General features: G+C 37.5%; 1 protein-coding gene across 1 annotated transcript in view; it reads left to right on the plus strand.

Annotated features, from left to right (window-relative positions):
• The window catches only part of LOC113074100 (fibrillin-2-like), a 71,981-nt gene that overhangs the window by 13,428 nt on the left and 36,934 nt on the right, over positions 1–21,619 (plus strand). The window contains exons 5-20 of the mRNA XM_026246822.1: positions 704–799; positions 1,135–1,230; positions 6,762–6,959; positions 8,537–8,662; positions 12,624–12,749; positions 14,540–14,692; positions 16,315–16,518; positions 16,600–16,740; positions 16,889–17,008; positions 18,286–18,411; positions 18,734–18,856; positions 20,012–20,287; positions 20,402–20,455; positions 20,534–20,659; positions 20,812–20,937; positions 21,023–21,142. Coding sequence (XP_026102607.1) covers positions 704–799; positions 1,135–1,230; positions 6,762–6,959; positions 8,537–8,662; positions 12,624–12,749; positions 14,540–14,692; positions 16,315–16,518; positions 16,600–16,740; positions 16,889–17,008; positions 18,286–18,411; positions 18,734–18,856; positions 20,012–20,287; positions 20,402–20,455; positions 20,534–20,659; positions 20,812–20,937; positions 21,023–21,142 — 2,211 coding nt within the window. The remainder of the gene's footprint in view (positions 1–703; positions 800–1,134; positions 1,231–6,761; positions 6,960–8,536; positions 8,663–12,623; positions 12,750–14,539; positions 14,693–16,314; positions 16,519–16,599; positions 16,741–16,888; positions 17,009–18,285; positions 18,412–18,733; positions 18,857–20,011; positions 20,288–20,401; positions 20,456–20,533; positions 20,660–20,811; positions 20,938–21,022; positions 21,143–21,619) is intronic.

The raw sequence follows: 21,619 nt of genomic DNA on the forward strand, positions 1-21,619 counted from the left end.
ATAAATAGTGAGAGGGAGATACAGTAAACTTAAATGTATACCCATGTTAAGGCATTCATACAGTTTCCTATGCAAAGATGAATAATATAGCAATATAAAAAATGTAAGGCTGTGTAATAAAGCAAAAAAAAAAAAAAAAAAAAAAATTATATATATATATATATATATATATATATATATATATATATATATATATATATATATATATATATAATTTTCATTATTTCTGCATTTCTTATGTTAATACATGAAAAATGCCACATGGGAACTTTTACTTGCCTTTACTTGATTTTTCAAAGTTGTAAATGAAGATTATTGGATCCTATTTCAGTCTTTCTACTTTAAATTTTCATGTTTAAATTAGTGTGTTACTTGCTGTTTCTCTGTAATTATTTTTTATATATTTATTTAAGCAATTTCTGAGTGTTTAAAAGGAAATTCCACCGCACTCTTCGTGCAATTCATCACAGAGGCAACAATATTCATAGTGTACAATGCCAAGTTTATTAGAAAACATTTTGAACTATTTCCTGGAAATTCATCAATGATTTTTTTTTGTAATAAAAGAATGTTTCTGACTGAATTTTATTGTGCTATTCCCAGATAATGGAGTTACTTTTCGCTGCATGCATGGTTCATTGTTAGACTGAGTACAATTGAGCGCTCTAGACGAATTATAATCACCTCTCTTGTCTCTGTACAGTCCAGTCCTGCAGCGTCAGATGCATGAATGGAGGGGTCTGTAATGAAGATGCCTGCTCTTGTCAGAACGGCTACACAGGAACTCACTGTGGACAGCGTAAGTGAATTTTTCTTTTCAGAACGTCCAAACATCTCCACATAGCTGCCCAGACACACACAACAATAGATGATTTTACAAGAGTTTGGCTTACAGACACAAAAGATCTTAGAATGTGTTTAAATCCAACTATATATCTCTCTAAATATTTAAAGTTTTATTTGTATATACATATTTTTTTAATTCACTGATCTTTTAATGAAGCACAGAGAACTTTCTAAACATCCCAAAGAACCATATAGCAACTCAAAAACCCTATTTGCATGTTTTTTTTAAATAATCTAGGATAAAACATAATAATTCTCTCATTGAAATTGACTCTCATCTTTCTGTAGCTGTGTGTGAGAGTGGATGTCAAAATGGTGGTCGTTGTATTGGACCCAACAGATGTGCCTGTGTCTACGGTTTTACTGGACCGCAGTGTGAAAGAGGTAAGCCACTGCTATGCTTCCAAAATTCATATTTCCTCCAGTCTTAATTGTGTTGACGTCTGTGAGGATGTGCGGTTTGTTTACCGTCTCAGGCCTGCTTCAAGAATGTGGTAACACTGTGTCAATGTGACCCAGAAATGCTCCAAAGAGAAATTTACATACTTTAGATTTGAGGCAGTGTGCTTCCCCCTTCGCTGTAGCTGGTGTGAAATTAATGCTACAGTTTACATTGTGGCCACGTCTCTCAGAGCAGGAACAATGAGGTTATCTGGGGTGAAAAAAAAAGACGAAAGCCTCCCTCACGGGTGCACGAGACGTTCTGTCACAGGTGAAATACTTGGCTGGAGTTATGAGAAAATGACAGACTGAAAGGACCGTAAAGGCATCTCCCATCAGGCCGTGTGAATTGTGAGATAGAAGCGCCCCAAGCACACTTTTTTCAGTGCCCCACCCTCCTGCGTCTGGTTCTCTGTGTGACCCCACCCCTTCAAGAAGCCCCCTTGTGCAATCGTTGACCGGTTCCCTTTGAAAACCCAACGCAGGGAGGTGTAAAAGTTTGGGAGACATCTGGCAGTAGATAAAATAGGGTGGAAATGACAAGAGAACAATTCTGTGTGGAGCCGTACACTTTTCTGACAGGAAAGGGTGGTGGTGGTGGGTGATAGAGGGTGTTCTCCAAGAAATGGAGACCTCAGCTGTGTATACAGAGCCAGGCCTGAACTAGGACAAACAATCTCTTTACATGGAGAGCACCATCCAAAGGACACCAGCTGCCCCCCCCGGTATCTCCATTCTGGGCCACCCGACCAGAGCCATTCAGTCCAGACTCTCGTCTCCGAAACTCCCCAGACTTACCCTCAAGGTCCTTGCTTGTAGATTGTAAAAATGTCACACTAAGCATTTAGTCATTTCACACTTAAAGAGTAGAGATAGACTCTTTATTTAGCCTGTCTCAGGCACGCCTGTTTATCATCAAGTGCCTGGATTTCACACAGTTGATGAATTTCCAAAAGATGATCCAGTTTTGCAGATGTCAGTCTCTCTATTTGGTTCTTCTTCTTCTTATTCTTCTTCCTCTTCAAAAAAAAGCCAGAACCGCCTTCCAAGAAAGAGGTAGTAACAAAGAAATTGGATCCTGAAAAGACTGAAGCACAATAGTTGGCTAGTTGGCAATAGTTGTCTGCAGAAGAGTTGGGCACGGTTTGTAGGGGGAGTTAAGTGCGTTAACGGTAAGAATGGTGTTAGCCCAATCTAATTAGTTTTCCGTTAGCCACGTGTACTCTGTGTTATCGCTTTACCAAGGCCCACACCATAAAAGGTACGTGTAATACTCATTCACAGTTTAGGGTTGACTTTCCTCAAGGTCTTGGGTCACTATTAAATTTGAGTTCAATAACATCAATTACCACGGTTTTAGCACAGATGGCATTGCTTTTTTGTGTGGTGCAATGGATTCTAGAGAAAAGGGTTTTCCGAGCAATGAAATGTGACTAATCCTCCTGTAACCACAGGAGAATGAATGAATGAAAGGACTGAGGCTCACTGGACTCATTGTGGACTGGCTCATTTGGGAGTCATTAAAGTGTTGAAACCTTGGCTTGCTGGATGTGTATGACAGAGATAAGATGTGAAGAGATTGCCGGTCTTATTTAGCCATACTCTAAAACACTGAGCAGTAAAAGAGTTTGTTGATCTGTCTGAAATTCTTCAAAGCCTTTCACAGGAATGCTTGAGCGTCTAATGTTTCCTTTCTACCCCCTCTTTTTCTTCAAACCTATGTGAATGAACTTCTGCTTCTCCCCAAGTGAAAACACATTTCTTATTTGGGAGTGTACTCTGATAAAACTGAAATAGGTGACAACAAAGCGAGCAACTATTCCCAGTCATTGAGTCTTGAGCACGTTTTTGGCTGCGCTTGGGGTTTCCAAATGCAGTTGGTCCCTATGGCTTAATGTTCCAGACTAGATTTTCTTATCTTTGGCTGATTTTTTTATTTTTTAGAAGGTCTTTCATGGCAGTTTACTTCCTTTTGTTCCATTAGCACAGAGGATGATTAAAAACAGGCCAAGTCATTGGAGTGTGAAGAAAGCTGGAATTCCTCCTGCCAAATTATTCTGCCGGCTCAATCTTTGGATAAGTGTGAATGCCACACATCAGTCACCTTCTGAGGCACTGTTTTTCCCCAACTTGCCTCATGATTCATGATAATATACGCTGCTGAATAGTTGGCAGAAGTCGCTGGCAGGGAAACACTGTGGTGACTAAACGGAAAGTAGAGGTGAGTGAGCGTTTGGCAGGATAGGGTGTAGGTGAATGGTTTTGATCTGACAAGCCACTCGAACTGTAATCAAGGCGAAATTACTTCCGAATGTTGTCCTCATCACAGACACATCCCCCCTTCTCCAGAATATGAGTCTGCTTGCTTCTGGGAACCAAGGTCTGTGCATTGCTGCCCAGTTTGCCAACATGACATTGAGGTTAACCGCTTTCCCTTTTGCCTTGCAGATCTGTTGCGAGATTGCGATCTTGTGTATTAAAGTGCTCAAAAGAGTCCAGTTTTCAGCGTGGACCTACCGTGTTACACTGAATTGATTCTTCTGGCCATGAAATTGGCTGGTTCAAAAAATGAGACAGATTTCGAATGATGTGGGCCAGAGTCTTCAGACTCCCAGGCTCCAGTTTCATTGCAGATCAAAGGGTTGTTAGATAGACCCGGACAGCTTTAAGGATGTTCTTATGGCAGACATAAGTCGAGTCAAAATAGACAAAATGGTGGCAGTAATCAGTTGTGCAAGTTACCTCAGAGTAGAAGTCCCAAGGTTGTTTCTGCTTATAGACGCCATAGTTTGCTCCTAACATGGGGAATTAGTACATCAAGAAATTCTGACTTCATAGATACGCCCCAGAAAGCTTTATCCATATGAATATCATCACTCGCAGAAAGAGTCAAAGAAGCAATATAGAGAGGCCGATGAATTGGAGAATTGGATACGCATGGACACATATAGGCCTTAGGTTGTCCCACCCTAGTCCTGACCAGGCATAATTAATCAATCCCAGATGTGCATAGGATGATCGCAGTGGGTTGCCTCAACTTGGAGAGGACCTGCATTCCTAGCCCTAAATCGTTCAGGACGAACGGTCAGATCAGGGGAGTGCAGGAGGGACGAGGGAAAGGGACAGCAAAGGGATTTGAAGACACATGAGGGGGAAATCTTCATAGGCCTTTCTTCCTTTTTTGTCTTATCCTAATGACCTACTTTCTTATTGCCATTTCCCTCCCTCTTGGGTATGGATATATGATTTAGAGTTGTTCCGATTCCGATACTAGTATCGGAAATATCTCCGATACCACAACAAATTCTGGCATCGGCATCGGCGAGTACATGAACCCATATACCGATCCGATACCATTTTCTTAAAAAAGACCTAGTTATGACCGCAAGCTTTGCCTAACCGCTGCACGGTTCTTCTTCGCTGCTCAAAATGCATTGAAAACACAGGAAGTTGTGCTGTGTTGCCACAAGCAACCCCTGTTTAGAGCAGCGAAGAAGAAATGAAAACGCGTTAGCAGCCCTTATCTATATATGACTGGATCACTCATCACATTCTAAACTGCCAAAAGACAGTGAAGCCGCTACTATATTATAGATCAGTGGTTAGCAGTATGTCTCTGTAGTACCGGTAGTTACAGACTCTCGAGTATATTCAGTACCGGCAACTGCGTTCAGTCGCTTCCGTGTAAGTCAAAACGCAGGGCTCCAGACAGTAGCCGAATATATACTAGTGTCTGTGAATATTAAACTGCAAAATACTATTTAAATATTACTCCCGCAAAATCTACATCTCTGTGGGTGACTGGCACAGATGCGCGAGAGCTCGCTGTTTTGTAGTCTCTGCTGTGTGTCATGAGGACACGAACGCATAAACCGTCACTTCATGAGAATTTACCGTTTCATTTGAGAATACTGTCATATCATAAACACAGACACTCAAAGATCTTCATGGCAGCCCATTAAAATAAATGTTTGGTTTACATGAGTAAATTGACAATATATAAAGCTACTGTTGTAGCCTACAGTAATAATAATACATCTCTATAATAATAATAATTATGCCTAGATGGTTGCTTGTTTTTTACTTGTTTTTTACTTGTTAGAGATTATCTGATTAATAGATCTTTTTTTATATTCCTAGACTTATTTGTTGCAGTTTTTTTATACAGTTATATTGTAAAACTTAAATATCTTTTTTAGTTTGCGGTGTTAGATTTTTGGCTGCATTTGAAGTTCTTTTTTGCATAAGAAAATAAATAATACTGTCAAATTCATGTTAGATAATAAAAATACTGTAATAAATACAGTAGTTCACCATGGATTTGTTCATGTTTTATTGAGGGATCTGTCTGAAGCACACCATAAAAAAATTCTAGCAATTTACACAGGGCTAGTAGTATATACAGCTGTATATACAGATATACACCCAGGTATCGGATCAGTACTCGGTATCGGCCGATACCCTGAGCCCAGGTATCGGAATCGGTATCGGGAAAAGAAAAAGGGTATCGGAACATCTCTAATATGATTTAGCTTTTGTTTTGCATGCAATATTATGATACGGAAAGATTTGTTAAATTCTTTGAGGAACCACTATGGTTAAAAAGTCATTCATATCCCGCTAGAGTAAACTGACTCTCACACTGTACCCCAAACAAATGCAGGATCTCGTTTAATAATATTTTCAAAACATCACTAGCAAAGACTCGGAGGATGCAATACTGTACAGCAGGGCATTTGTTAAGTTTTATTGAACAGAAATGGCTGCATCCTGAAATGCTCAGTTTATGTCAGTGTCGAATTGGTTTGTTTTATGCTCAAACCATCATTAATGTGATTAAGTCAACTCAATTGGCAACTGGCACAAAGGAAGTCAAAGCTCATGGCCAAATCTCCAAATGTCCCACTATCCCACATTTTGACCTCAGCCAAAAACAAGATGGTTTATCATGGAAATTGCCATTATTGATCCAACCCAGCATTTTCTTAGCTATAATCTGGTTATCCTATTATAAGACCGTGAAAGAGAATCCATGTCAGGGCATTCCCTGATCGACCTCCAGCTGGGGAATGATTGGGAAACAGCTGCGTGATGGAGAATATGAATCTTCTGTTTTCTTTATCCACAAATGTGATTTCTGGTGGGGTTCATTTCTTGGTTGCATGTCATAATGTTTGTTAGCGCTTGTCTTATCATATTATTGAAAGGTTTTGTCAGCCTATGATGGCTTGCTGGTCTTGGCAGGTTTATTCTAGTCAAGCAATTGGCCAGCTAGTCAGATAAGTGCTACAAAACCAGACCAGGTCAGCTTAGACCAGTACACCACTCTAGGACAGTTTTAGAAGTTTTTATGGTTTTGAGATTGGCCTGTGAAAGTTTTTTTTTTTTTACTTTATTTAAAACTGTATAAAAACCCACATTGTTTTCATGTACTTATTGAACTCTCTAACGCTCTTCTTCCCTCTCAAAATCAGACTACCGGACTGGGCCATGCTTCACACAAGTCAACAACCAAATGTGCCAAGGTCAGCTGAGTGGCATTGTGTGCACCAAGACGTTGTGTTGTGCAACCATCGGGCGAGCATGGGGTCACCCATGTGAGATGTGCCCTGCACAACCCCAGCCTTGCCGAAGAGGTTTCATACCCAACATCCGCACTGGTGCTTGTCAAGGTAAGAATGAGCATCAACATTCCTGCTAGCATATAAACAAAATGTTCTTTCCTTCTCAGTGTCTGGCTCACATGTTTGGTGAATTCTTACGCTAATGACTAGCCTGACGTGGCAGATGACATTAAAAGAGGTCATGGCCTGTTTAGGGTAAACCATACTACTCCAGTCCGTGTCCAAGAGGACACTTCACCACTGTGTTTCTTATTAGAGTCAAATATTTAGATGACTTCCATCGGGAGTGTTTTAAATGGGATTACATAATGGCATGTCACATTTGTTTATAATTAGGGCCATATTGTTTGGACTGCTTGTTTGATTTTCAGGGACATAGTTGGACATAATTTAATTCTGTTCTCAAGGCCTGTTACACATTATAAACCTTAGTCGCTTAGGTCATGAATATTCATTCGATTCAGTCCATACACTACTTTCTTTTTCATCAATGCTGTAGATTCTGCACAGTGTTTTATATAAATATTCAGAAATATTTTGGGAGACAAAATGCTAAATGCCACCCTGATTTCACACATAAACTCAAAAACAACCCCTCTCAATGATTAGAAGCATCTCTATTTAACTTGAGATATTCTTTTCCTCCCCTCAATGTACAACATAAGAGTCAGCTCCAAGTCTGGCCTGGATTTGCCCAAAGATGGAGTGCTTTTGCAAAAGTCTTTCTGGATGAAGCACAAAGCACACACATGTGCACAATTGGGTGGGAGGATTTGCGTATCTCACAGTGAGCTTTCCATAGTTTGTTTGTGTTTGATGGCATTTAATGGCAGAACTTATGTTAGGTCTACGTTAGTAGACAGAACCAATGATTTGGTGCTTATTGGATACAGGTTGAAAGCCTGCAGACTGCATTTTGGCAGTGAATGTGTGTATCATCGAAAAAGAGACAGATGTTAGCCAGATATGTAAGCGTCATCCAACCCAGACAATACCAAAGATCTGTAGTTGTGTTCAGTCTGAAGTCTGAGTTCAGACCATAAGAAAATGTCCAGACTGTGAGCTAACATAGATGTTACATGTGTTTTACCCTCTCAAAGATATAAAGTGACCTAGGAGAGATTCTTAAAGTGACCAAAACCCATAATGGATCTCACTTTAAGCGCTTTAGATGCTGCTGTTGTAGTAAAAAATTACTGTCTGCATTTCGAACAAAGCCGGCAGCTCAGGTTGTGCCAGGATTTACATGGGCCCTTGAAAAAAAAAAAATCTGTGATTTTTAAAATAAAGACCAATGATTTAATTGGTTGTACATGAACAATTTACACAAAAAGATATGCTATTTTAAAAACAACAATTATTGCCAAGAAAAATACCATTATTTAAAATTTTTCATTTACTTTTGTGTGCATTTTTTTGCAGATAATAATAAATTATGAAGCTAAAAACATGGTTTATTATGCTTCCGGTTCCGGGTTATTTGTAAATTGTATTTATTTTATGTATGTGTTGCAAGTCGAGTGCATTGCATTATATTGGGATATTGTGTCTGGTCAAGTTGTGTTCAAACACTACAGGTACGGCCCTGAATGTGTTTTCTTATGCTCTGTTTCTCTTTTTGTTAGATGTGGACGAGTGTCAGGCTGTCCCAGGACTATGCGCTGGAGGAAACTGCATTAACACCGTGGGCTCCTATGAGTGTAAATGTCCCGCGGGTCACCGGCAAAGTGAGACCAACCAGAAGTGCGAAGGTACGTCATTACTGCACGAAATCCAAACCGCGCAAGCTGTCAGAGAACAGTAAGATGATGATCTCAGTCCAGTTCATAACTCGTAATTGGAAAAAAGTTGAGTTGAGTCGTATGCAAGGTTTCCAAGTTTTTGATACGCATGAAATGTTGACGTCAGATCTGAGGATCCAGTGAATATTGCCTGGAATATTGCTGTTCACATTCCTGATTTAGCTGGTTGACTGTTTTCCTCTTGGGGTCCATCTTTAACATTAGTGGTGCTTGGGTGGAATTTTAACAATGCCAAGTGAAAACAAACAGGCGTGTTGTAAAGTGGGGGGTCTGCAGTTCTTGGATCCAAGCCTGCCCTCTAGGACTATTAAGATAAAACCTAAATAGAGAGACAAAGAAAGAGAGATAGTGGATCACAGCTATTATATACCAGATGGGTGAGGTTATTTCTTATCTACCACAGTATTTTATTTCAACTTAGTGTGTTGTTTTGGCATTACAATACGTTGTTGCGTTAGCAGCGCAAAAGGTTGTGGGCTCGATTCCCAGAGAAAAGAAAATTCCCAGGTAAAAAATTTAAATAAAATATATAGCCTGAAGATTTGGATAAAAGTGTATTCTAAATGTATAAATGTAAATGTAATGTAAATGTATTGCCAAAATGGCAATGGCAAAATGGTACAAATTTAGAAAATGGTCAGTATTAACAAATAAATGAAAACAAAAGGTGTAAAATAAAATAGGAATTTTGAATAAATATATTCTTGAAAATATAACTGAACAGAAAATAAAATACATAGTATTTTAAAGTATTTATTTATATAAAAGTAAAAGTATTAAATTTTATTGTATTAAAATGAATCGAATAATGAATTGAAAGCAGTCTTTTATATATATATATATATATATATATATATATATATATATATATATATATATATATATATATATATATATATATATATTCTGTTTAATTTAAGTTTTTATAAATATTTCGTGCTTGTCTTTTTTACTTCTATTTAGCTTTAGTTCTATATTTATTCTATATATTTTACTTTATAAGTCTATATATTTTAAATATTACTTGAATTATATTTACTAGTTTTCTCAATTAGCACCTTAAATAATTTTATTTGAGTTAAAGAACAAGGCAACGTTTCTTATTTAAGTCTTTTCTAATATTTATAATTTAATTTAAGCGAAATTAATGGAGACTTGATTTATGTCTCATTCAAGTATCTACTTTGTCTCAGATGTTTGTCATAAAATTCCTGAGTAGGAATATTATTAGGCACAAATGCACTGTTGTTGACATACAGGAATAAAACAGTGCTAGAAAAATTGAGAGACACATTTATTTTCTTAGAAGCTGGAAACTTAAGTAGAAGTGTCCATTTAATACCAGTTTAATCTCACTGATTATTAGTTTATATCTGAATGACATTTTGACCCTGAAGGACAAAGCTGTGAATAAAATGAAGGTTTGGAGAAGAAGCAGACCTCTGCCTGCAGGCTTCACCCAAGCAGACTTTTTCTCAAGCAAACCAGAGAGAAATTAGAGACTCGAGTGATAACTGAAACACCCTGAACTTTGAGTCTGAACGGCTAAAGTTGCCTGGAAAAGTGCTGCTCTGTTTTCTTTTAAGCCACGTGGAGGGTAGAAAAACCCCAGGTGGTAGTTCTGTGGGGCGAGGGGGAGCGCTTAATTAAAAGACAATGGTGTGGTGGAAAAAGTCTTGCCCTGGGCCAGGATTTAAGGCATGAGGTGCACCTCGGAGGCACTTTCTGACTCTAAAAACGTGCTGAGGAGACTTGCAGAGGCCAGGAGCTAATTTAAGAGAAAGTAGCTCTAGAAAGCTATAAATGTAAGTTTATAGTAATAAATACTTTAGCTTTAGCAGATCTTGTTATATTTTGTGATTTGTCATGAGCTCTTGAGATGAGATTTTTAATGTTACATTAAAGGCCTTCACGTCAGGATAGTTTTAGTTCATCATCTGTTCCATTATAAGAACTTAAAAGGTTCTGTTAAGTTCTTGCAGAAGAACCTTTCTTATGATACCATAGAAAAGCTTTTCTAAGTTCTTATGTTGCTGTAGAAGAACCGTTCGAGTCCTTAGATCATAGAAGATGCTTTTTAGGGTAATATGATGTCACAGAAAGTAGATGTATCTTTTTAGGATCTTAAGTCATAGAAGAATCTTTTAATGACATAAGTACTTAAAGTTCTTTAATGACATCATAAGAACTTAAAAAGGCTTTTCTATGACATCACAACAACTTAGAAGAACCTTTATAAGTTCTTAATTCATAGGAGAACTTGAATGTTTAATGCCAGTTATAAGCACTTAAAAAGGTTATTTATTGACATCATAAAAAACATAAGCCTTTTTATATTTAAGTCATAAAAGAACCATTTTATGATATCATAAGAAAGGTTTTTCTGTGACACGGCAAAAACTTCTTAAGTCATACATTTTTTTTTTAGAATATAATAAAACTTAGTTTAATTGCATTAAAATAACTTAAAAAAAATTAGTGTCATTGTAAGAACCGAAGAATCTTTTTATCATATAAGAACTTTAACATTTTAATGGAATTAGAAAAATGTTAAAAGGTTCTTCAAGGACACAATTAAAACTTGATCATTAAAACATGAAACGTATAAATATAAAGTTATTTAATGGTGTTAAAAGAACTAAAAAAAGGGTTTTCCGTGAAGTTAGAACTTAGAAGAACCTTTTCAAGTTATTAAGTTCTAAGAAACTTTTTATAATTTCATTATTAAAGTTCTTAAATGATATAATGAAATCATAAGAAGTTCTGTAATTGCATTATAATGGGAGTATTTGACATATACTGTATTAATAAACTTTAAGTGTTTCATCTATGATATTGTAAGAACTTTTAAGTTTTATGTTCTTTTGTCATACAAAAAACCTTTGTGTGATTTCATTAAAAAAAGGAATTTTTGATGGCTATATTATAACCTAATGTGTCTTCTCTTACATTTTAAGAACTTACTTTAAAACTTTCTACTTGTAAGAACATTTTAAAATTCTTAATTCTGTCACAGAATAAAGTTTTTTTTTTACATCACAGTTGAAAAAAGTTGTTATATCGCAATAAAAGAACCTGGAATGTTGCCATTATTTAGAACCATTCATTTGTAAACTACTTTTAAACCCAAATAATGGGGTACAGTGTCATTAACATTACATTTTTAATGCTTTTTTTATGTGTAACTAAACAAAACCATTTGATCAGAGAAACAACAACATCTGAAATGTAAAACCCCAAAATTAGTGTTCTCTTAGCATATGAGAATGTGAACACACACTCCAGCAGTCATCTGTCATGATAGCATTTGCTTCCTTTCAATACAGCTTCACATCCACCCTGACTAAAGTCAAGTCCTGCTTTTGGAGCTCCGCTGACGAGCGGGTTAGTTTTGACGAGGTTTTTATGACTTCAGTAATGCTGTTTTCAGCTGCTGTGGCACACCGTGAGCCCCGGTTTCCACGCACACATCAAACACGTACTCACTCATGATCTTCCCACATCCCGCCTCAATCTCATGCAACAAATCCAACACACAACGTCCACATATAATTCAGCTAAATAAATTTAATTGCACGTGTGTATAAATACAAGAACGGCACGCAGTAAAAACCAAGAAAACTCTTTACCATCTGTCGAGTTTCACTTTGAGTTCGCGCCCGTAGTCGTGTTACGTTACCATGAGGAAATGGACGATGCCAGTTTAAAAGCACAAACCACCAATGAGATCTCTTGGTTTTCTCAACTGTTGCTCCCAATGTAGAATCCAATGAGAGTTGCTGCTTAGATGTTTCTCCTAAACAATGTGTCTTCTCTAATTTGGTTAATACTGTATGGTTTCTGTCTGGTTAAGACTTGGTCTTGGACTTTTAACGAATGCAGGATATGCATCATTGTGTTGAATTTCTAGATATCGATGAATGCGCAACTATATCTGGAGTGTGCGACGGTGGGGAATGTACGAACACCGCCGGGAGCTACGTGTGCACCTGTCCGCGGGGATACGTCACCAGCACAGACGGCTCCAGATGTGTCGGTGAGACTCTTTCATCCACAAACACACATGTTTTCCCGTGACCTTGCAATCCTGGGCTGCATCATTTTGCTTGAATGACTCATGGGACGAACTTGTGTGCGTTCAACCACTTCAAGCCTGGGCAAGTGTGCTTGTGTATATAGGCCTGTATCTTTCACTGCAAACAGGACAGAACCGTTGTTTTAAAGATGTAAATAAACCTAGATGAGTTCGCAAAAGTGTTTTCTGAGATCAAATGTGTAATTTCTGTATGTCAAGCCACCTTTATTTAAATAGTGCTTTATACAATACAGACTGTTGCATGTTGCCTTTAAAAATACTAACAAAGGAAACCGTTCCTTCACAATCCAGACAGACTAGTCTTTCTTTAGTTTGAGTCTTTGGTTATGTGGGAGAGTTTGTTGGTTTCTTTTGGCGAACAGGTCTCGCATGGTCTTATCCGGTCTCAGGGGGATCACTTGCTAGAGGACAACGGTGAAAACAGAGTCACGTGGATGCTATTTCCTCCTGTTAACATTCCAGTACAGTGATGTAGAGGCACAGTTGGCTCTGGCATCGCCTCTGTCTTTTCTCTTGACTGTCCATTTCTCTCACACTCCCTTCTCTCTCTATGTCTTTTTTTATACATGCCGTTTTGAGTTTCTCAATCCCTCCACCCTGTAAGTCTCTCGTAACCCCCTGATCCATCGGGTCCCCCGCTGCGAATAAAGAACCATGAGATATCGTCCCTGGATGACGCGTTGATGTGGCCTTCATTTGTTCCCAGAAACCAGTGTGGATTTATGGCAAACGTTAACTTTACGTATGGATCCTGTCATGGTGGAGAATGCGAGCAGTCTGTGGGTTTTTCTACATGTTGACATACAAAACAAAGACTCTAGGAAGCCAAAATGGTTTTTGGAGCACGACGTCATGGGAGAATGTTCGAAAGTTGATGTAAAATCAAAACTGACTTTTGCTATTACTTTCATAATTGTGCGCAGATCATCAGTGCGTGTTATTCCAAAGGCCAAGCATGCTATTAGTAACCAACAACAAGCTATTCAGACATTGTTTTAGGCCAGAAACCAAAAAAGGCAAAAAAGTTTTGTGGTATCTTTGCATTTCCCCCGGCTGGTACCATGCTTCTCACAGAACCAGGCCATTGGGAGTCATTTAGCCATAAAAACACATAAAAAATACTCACTTTGAGGATCGAGAAGGTCTGTTTCCAATTAAAGCCAGTGTTCCCGTCACCAAGCTTGCGAAATCCACCCTGCGCCCCTCAGGCCAGGTCGATCCTTGGAGGATGCAGTTCTGGAGTGTGAGCCTCCAGACGAAGGGTTATGTCTTATATCCGACATAAATGGCTGAAATTACTCCAAATGGACCTGATGTAATGCAAAGTGCTGGTTCATTAGCGGAGTTAATCAACTCTCACCCTCCTTTCGCATGATTCACACATGCTAATGTGTACGCAACCTATCACAACCAGCCCCCGCCTTTGACCTTGACTTGCGAAACGTATCGTCTTAACCCCGCATGCTTTTGGTCATTACCTTCTCACCTCATAAACCAACTTCCTGTTAGGGGATCGTGTTCAAGGCACACGTAGACTTGACTTCCTGCGAGGTGCGACTGCACTTGCGAGAAAAGCATTTGTGTTACACAAGTTAAAAATTTGTGTAAATATCAGCACTTTTGACAATTAGAGTGCTTAATTTTTTACGAAATTCAAATTGTTTACAGTATGCATACTACGCAAAAACAGTAGCAAGCATTTCTGATATCTCTCTTTTTCTGCCTCACAGATCATCGGGTCGGTGCGTGTTTCGCATCTTTAGCGAATGGCCGCTGTGCGAGCGAAGTGTCTGGTCAGTACACCAAGATTCAGTGCTGCTGTGACACGGGCCGTTGCTGGGCCCTCGGACACATCCCAGAGATGTGCCCCGTCAGAGGTTCTGGTGAGTGGGCTATTGATAATCATTAGCATTTTTTTTAGGTCAAGCATCACTGTTACTATCGCTAATGCTGGAAATTTGAACTTTGTCAACGTTTATTAGAGTTTTTAAATCATGTCTATTAGCTTTGAGGCTAACATCTATATGCTAACATATTTTAAAAGATACTTAGCATATGGACACATTTAATTTTTGCTTTTTAGAATGTTTTACAACTTTACAACATTTAAAATGAGCATCTTTTAACTTTTTAGAATGTTTTAGTCCATGTCTGTCAGTTTTGAGACTAATGTCTATATGCTAACATACTTTAAAATATATTTAGCATATGGACACATTTAATATTTGCTTTTTAGAACATTTTACAACTTTTAAAAAAAAGTTTTTAGTTCACGTCTGTTAGCTTTGAGGCTAACATTTGTATGCTAGCATACCTTTAAAAGATATTTAACATGTAGACACTTTCAAAATGAGTTTTTTTTTTTTTATGTTTTACAATTTTTAGAAGTGTTTAATCCATGAATGTTAGCTTTGCGGCTAACGTTTGTATGCTAGCATACACCTACAGGAGAATTAGCATAAATACACATTTTAAATATGCTTTTTAAAACTTTTTAGAAGTTTTTTGTCGACACCTGTTAGCTTTGAGGCTAACATCAGTATGCTAGCATACCTTTAAAATATATTAACATATAAAAACTTTTAAAATTAGCTTTTTAGAACGTTTTTCAACTTTTTGTAGTTCTTAGTCCATGTTTGTTACCATTGATGCTAACATCAGTATGCTAGCATACTCCTTAAAGATGGCTTTTTAGAACGTTTTTGAAGCTTTTGATTCTGCCTATCAATAGCAAGTAGCATAGTTCACGGCTGTAATACAAGCTAAAAATGGTTGGCTCCTTCAAAAAAGCCCCAAATGTCCTTTTCAACAGGGAATTTTTTAACACAGAAAGAAAACTGAATTTCATGCCGTCTTTTGTGGTGTTATAATATAATACTGAACTGACTTTAAAGTACATTATGATCCTGTCATGATACACTTAAAAGAGTGTTTACTCTTTTCATACTGTATTACAATAAAAACATAATTCCTAAGGAGGAATTTCTTTAGATGTCGAGCGGTGACCTTTATGTAGTGTTCTTTGAAGAGACACTCCAGGCGTGCTGTACCTCTCTGCAAAATCACGCTACACATATGTCAGGTCAGCAGAGCAACCGTTCCTCGGGATAAATAAATACTCTTTCTCATTCCTACATCTTCACACCTGCGTGTTTTAAGCTCTCCCATCCTCTTTGTCACCATTGTGTGTCTTCAGCAAGAATGCATGAGCGAAGCAGCTGCCAAATCCTCAGCCTTGAAAATATTTACGTGTATCTGCATGTATATATTTATATTCATATAATTTATATTATAAACAAATATTTGTAATATATAAACATAACATTTTTCGGAAATGTAAGCATGCATGTGTGTGTGTTTATATAAATACATAATAAATATACAGAGTACACATACAAATTATTATGTAAACAAAAACGTTTAATTTTGGATTAATTGTTTGACAGCACTATATTTAATAAAAATTATATTATATATATATATTGCATCAATTGTGTAATCGTAGATGAATACAGGCGACTGTGCATCCAGAGGCTTCCGTTTACCACCGGTAACGGCGGCATCATCCACGACGGCAATGGCGGTCTGAACATCGGCGGCTACGGCAAAGGTCCCTCGCAGAACGGAAACGGCGGTGGCTACATTTATGGCAGCGAGCACACCTTCGGAAATGGCAATGGTGGCAACGGCGGCCAGAAGATTCAGATCAGTGAGTGGAAGTTGCCAGTTTTTACCTTCAACTAACAATCCGGAGCTAAGAAATCAATGGTGTTTTATTGTTTGTGCTCAGGCCAGCTGAACGAGACGACGATCGACGTGTGCAAGCATTTCACCAACCTGTGCCTGAATGGCCGCTGTATTCCTACGCCGACCAGCTACCGCTGCGAATGCAACATGGGATACAGGCAGGACGTGCGCGGGGAGTGTATCGGTAAACCTGTGCATGATGTTGACATGATCTGAAATGCTGCCACCTGTAGGCCGTTTGCTTGACTTCCACATGCCTCAGGGTTATAAACATATTATATTATTGATTAATTGTGTTAATGGGCTCTCATACGCCTGCTTTCTACCCTCAGATGTGGACGAGTGCATCAGTAACCCGTGTGTGAATGGAGACTGTGTCAACACACAAGGATCGTATCACTGTAAATGTCACGACGGATACCAGGGAACTCCCACTAAACAGGCTTGCATTGGTGTGTGGCATGATTTATTATATTTTATGCCAAGAGCATTTCTTTAATTTCGAATTGTAGGGCGTTCAATGCTAACATTTTTACATTCAAAATTCTTAAAGGCTAAAAAACTGCTTTAAAGTAGGAAATATCATCATTTATCATTTACTCCATATCCAGAATATTTTTATTTTTATTATCATTACTTAATTTGTCATATTTTTAAGCAATTAAGAAAATGGACGGTAAATGCATAATATTTTAATTGTAGCTAAATTGTATTTAATTACATACAACCTATTAAAATTTGAATTGAAATAAGATTATTATATTATATTACAATATATATATTACAATATATATATATATATATATATATATATATATATATATATATATATATATATATATATATATATATATATATATACACACACAAAACAATATATATTTGATCCTGGACCACAATACCATTGTCTTAAGTTTACATTTTTCGAAGTTGGGGTTTATACATCATCTGAAAGCTGAAACAAATCATTTTTCCATTGATGTTTGGTTTGTTAGGAGGACAATATTTGGTTGAGATACAATCTGGATTCTGGGAGAGCAAAAAAATCGAAATACATAGAAAATTATCTTTAACGTTGTCTAAATCAAGTTCTTAGCAATGCATATTACCAAAAATTAAGTTTTGATATATTTATAAATTAAAAAAAAATATATCTTCATGGAACATGATCTTTACTTAATATGTAAATGATTTTTGGCACAAAAGAAAAATCGATAATTTTGACCCATACAATGTTTTTTGGCTAGTGCTAAAAATATACCCCAGCGACTTAAGACTGTTTTTGTGCATATATTTTTATATATATTATTTATATATTTTTAAAGTATTTATATATAACTTTTAATTCATTTTTATTTTAGTAATTTTAGTTATTTTAATACTTCAGTTTGAACTTATTCAATCTATACTTCAATCTTAACTTCAACTAAATTTATTAAGTTTCCAAGTCAACATAAATATATATATTTATTTATATATTTTTTGCCAAGTCAACATTTCTAATTTAAGGTAATTTCAACTTATTTTGCATTTCAAGTAATTTTGCATGACACACTTAAAAGAAGCAAAACTTCCAAATAATGAGACTGTGCTCAGCATCCTGCACACAACATTCAAATGGCACAGTTCATTGTTAATAATCCATTTACAATGAATGCCATGGTAAAAGTCAGCCCTCAGTCAAACCCTCTGGTGGACACCTGTAACTAATCTGTTCCCGTTGCTTCAGACATTGACGAGTGTATCGTGAATGGCGTTATGTGCCGTAACGGACGCTGCGTGAACACAGATGGAAGTTTCCAGTGCATCTGTAATGCTGGCTTTGAAATCAGTCCTGATGGGAAGAACTGTGTTGGTAAGCGCTTAAACTGCAATTGCAAACTCTGAACTGCATATTATATGTATTTTTTCAAGTTTTTACGCTTTCACTAAAAATGTGATGCTTCACCAGTTTGATTGCTTATTATTTGGTTGTACACTATAAAACATGCGTTAAAATATTAAACAATTGTTTTAAATGCTTAATAAATCTCTTCTAGGAGTTTGGGGTGGGTGGATTGTGTCACAAGGACAACATAAACATTTTTAAATTAATCATTTTGTTGAATACAACTGAATATCCACTATATTTTTTAGTGTATTTTCAGAAACATTGAGAGTGTTTTCTTGTCTTGTAGACCATGATGAATGTGCCACCACCAACATGTGCCTCAATGGCATGTGCATAAACGAAGATGGCAGCTTCAAGTGTATCTGCAAACCTGGATTTGCTTTGGCACCCAGTGGACGCTACTGCACTGGTGAGCATGTCTGGGATTCGCTTTCAAAGATTATCAAACTCAAAAAACAGTATACTCATCCTCTTGTCTGGTTAATGACAAAAAATCCAACAGAGTGAAAGCACCACAAAAAGTTAGTAACTTCCAATCAATACGATATATTCCAAGTCTTCAGAAGTCATACAATAGTTTTATGCACTTAATTGCTAAAATCTCATTTCCATTTGCACATTTTTCCAAGTTCAACACGTCTGGAGATATCTTTCTTGGATTGGTGACCATTCAAGTCAATGGATTCTGTCCAAATCAAAAATGTCAAAAATTTAAGCCGATATTCTCGGAAAACTATTCAAAGTCCTTTGTATTGGCGTATTTTGTCATTGCTGCATGTTCGATGTCACAATACACAAAAAAAAATTACATTTGATGCCATTGACAAGGAAGATCAAGCTAGTTTTCATATCAATGAGGAGAAACGTCTTTGGTTGTTGCATCTTTTAATAGTTTTTTATTTTATTTTTGATGTCAGTGGCTAAAGTTGCAGGAAGCAAAACCAATGACATTTGACATCATTGATCTCAATCCTGCTGCCTCAAAACATTATAGTAGTTTTCATGACAGTAACAATGTCTTTGGTTGTCGCAACTTGTGACCGTCTATTTTCCGTACAGACCTGTGACATTTTACGAGTGTATACACTATGTTCCAAGTCTTTTGTCAATTTTTTCAAGTTTGACATCAAATCTGGCACCATACATCTTGAGATTTCTTTGGTTCTCACATTTGATGTCTTCAGTGATTTTAATGACCAAAATTCAAGTTGTTATTCTCAGAAAATCATTCCCTCATTGCACTGGTTCACTTTTGACGTAAATCTTTCATGTCAATGACATCATGTCAAAAGTTGTCGTCTCTTGTGACCATCATTGCCGTCATTGGTCATTATTGACTTGTTGTTCCATAACAATTAACACATTTATTGCGTTCCTGTAGCTCAAGTGGTAGAGCATTGCGTCAGCAATGCAAGGTTGGGGGTTCGATTCCCAGGGAACTCATGTTAGGAGTAATTCTTAGCCTGAATACAATATAAGTCGCTTTGGATAAAAGCATCTGCTAAATGCATAAATTTATTAAAACGTTTTAATAATGGCTTCTGCCTTCATTTTGTTCTGACAGACATTGACGAATGCCAGACCTCGGGCATCTGTATGAACGGTCGCTGCGTGAACACAGAAGGATCATTCCGGTGCAAGTGCCCGCCAGGACTGGCCATCGACGTGGATGGCCGCGTTTGTGTGGACACCCACATGCGCACCACCTGCTATGGCGCAATAAAGATGGGCACATGTTCGCGTCCATTCCCCGGGGCGGTGACCAAGTCGGAATGCTGCTGCGCCAATCCAGAACACGGCTTCGGAGAACCCTGCCAACCCTGCCCTGCATTCAACTCCGGTAAACTATAACGATACACCTTCCAGTCGCGAACAATACTTTAATATCAACACAACGTATATTATCTTTGATTTGAATGACAGCTAGTGGCTAAAGTTGTTTGCCTGTTTCCAGCTGAGTTTCAGGCGGTGTGCAGCAGTGGACCTGGAATCACTGCAGACGGACGAGGTAAATCTATTTTCATAAATGCGCTAATTGCGTTTGTGAATGCTAAATGCTAACAGACTGTTTTCGGTTTCTTTGTAGACATCAACGAATGTGCTTTGGATCCAGACATCTGTCAAAATGGGATCTGCGAGAACTTGCGCGGGAGTTACCGTTGCATCTGTAACATCGGCTATGAGTCCGACGCTAGCGGCAAGAATTGCGTGGGTAAGTTGCGTTAAAATTTGTATTACCTAACTTTTTTATTATGTAGAAAAACGTATCTTACTTTGTTTTATATAAAAAAGATTACTTGCTCTGAAACGTATGAGTAGTAGTTACAATTGATTAATTTTGTAAATTTTTTGCATATCTTTCAGACATCAACGAATGTTTGGTGAATCGGTTGTTGTGCGACAATGGCATGTGTAGAAACACACCCGGAAGTTATACTTGCTCTTGCCCCAAAGGATTCTCTTTTAAACCTGACTCTGAGACTTGCGAAGGTTTCCTTATGATTATTTTTCATAAATTTCACATAGAACTGTGTATTTTGAATCTTTCATTCTAACCTGTCCTCCTCTTTTTCAGACATTAACGAATGCGACTCCAACCCTTGTATCAATGGCGTGTGCCGAAACATAGCCGGTTCTTTCAACTGTGAATGTTCCCACGGCAGCAAACTGGACTCCACCAACACCATCTGCGTAGGTAAGTCTTAAAAGTAGTTTTAAGCTAAAAAAGTGTTTCCAACAGCAAGTTCTCTGATTGGTTGTTGCTATTAAATGTTTAAAAAAATGTAAATTGTTTTGAAATGTTTGCAAAATACACAGCGAAATACTGCTTCAGGGACTTTATTATGCAACATCAGCATAGTGGTGTGCATATCAAGGTTTATAATGTTTTTAGAGGTAACTGGACGGCATTATGCTACTTTTATTTATTTCTAGCCAGACGGTTTTCATTCTTTGTCTGAAACTGAATGTTGTTTGATTGAAATTAATGGAGTATGAAGGCAATAGGTCACGCGTTTGTGCTTTTAGCATGAAAGACCACTGCGATTCTATCCCGCTAGATATCTGAGTTGGTTTTTATCTGCTGAAATGCAATGACTCTCCACAGGGGAGCCATTTCAAATGTCACAATGTCCATTTGTCATTGTCACAAATTTTTGGTTCTCTTTAATGT

Source organism: Carassius auratus, unplaced genomic scaffold (genome assembly GCF_003368295.1).
Source record: "Carassius auratus strain Wakin unplaced genomic scaffold, ASM336829v1 scaf_tig00013688, whole genome shotgun sequence".
NCBI classification, from domain to species: Eukaryota; Metazoa; Chordata; class Actinopteri; order Cypriniformes; family Cyprinidae; genus Carassius; species Carassius auratus.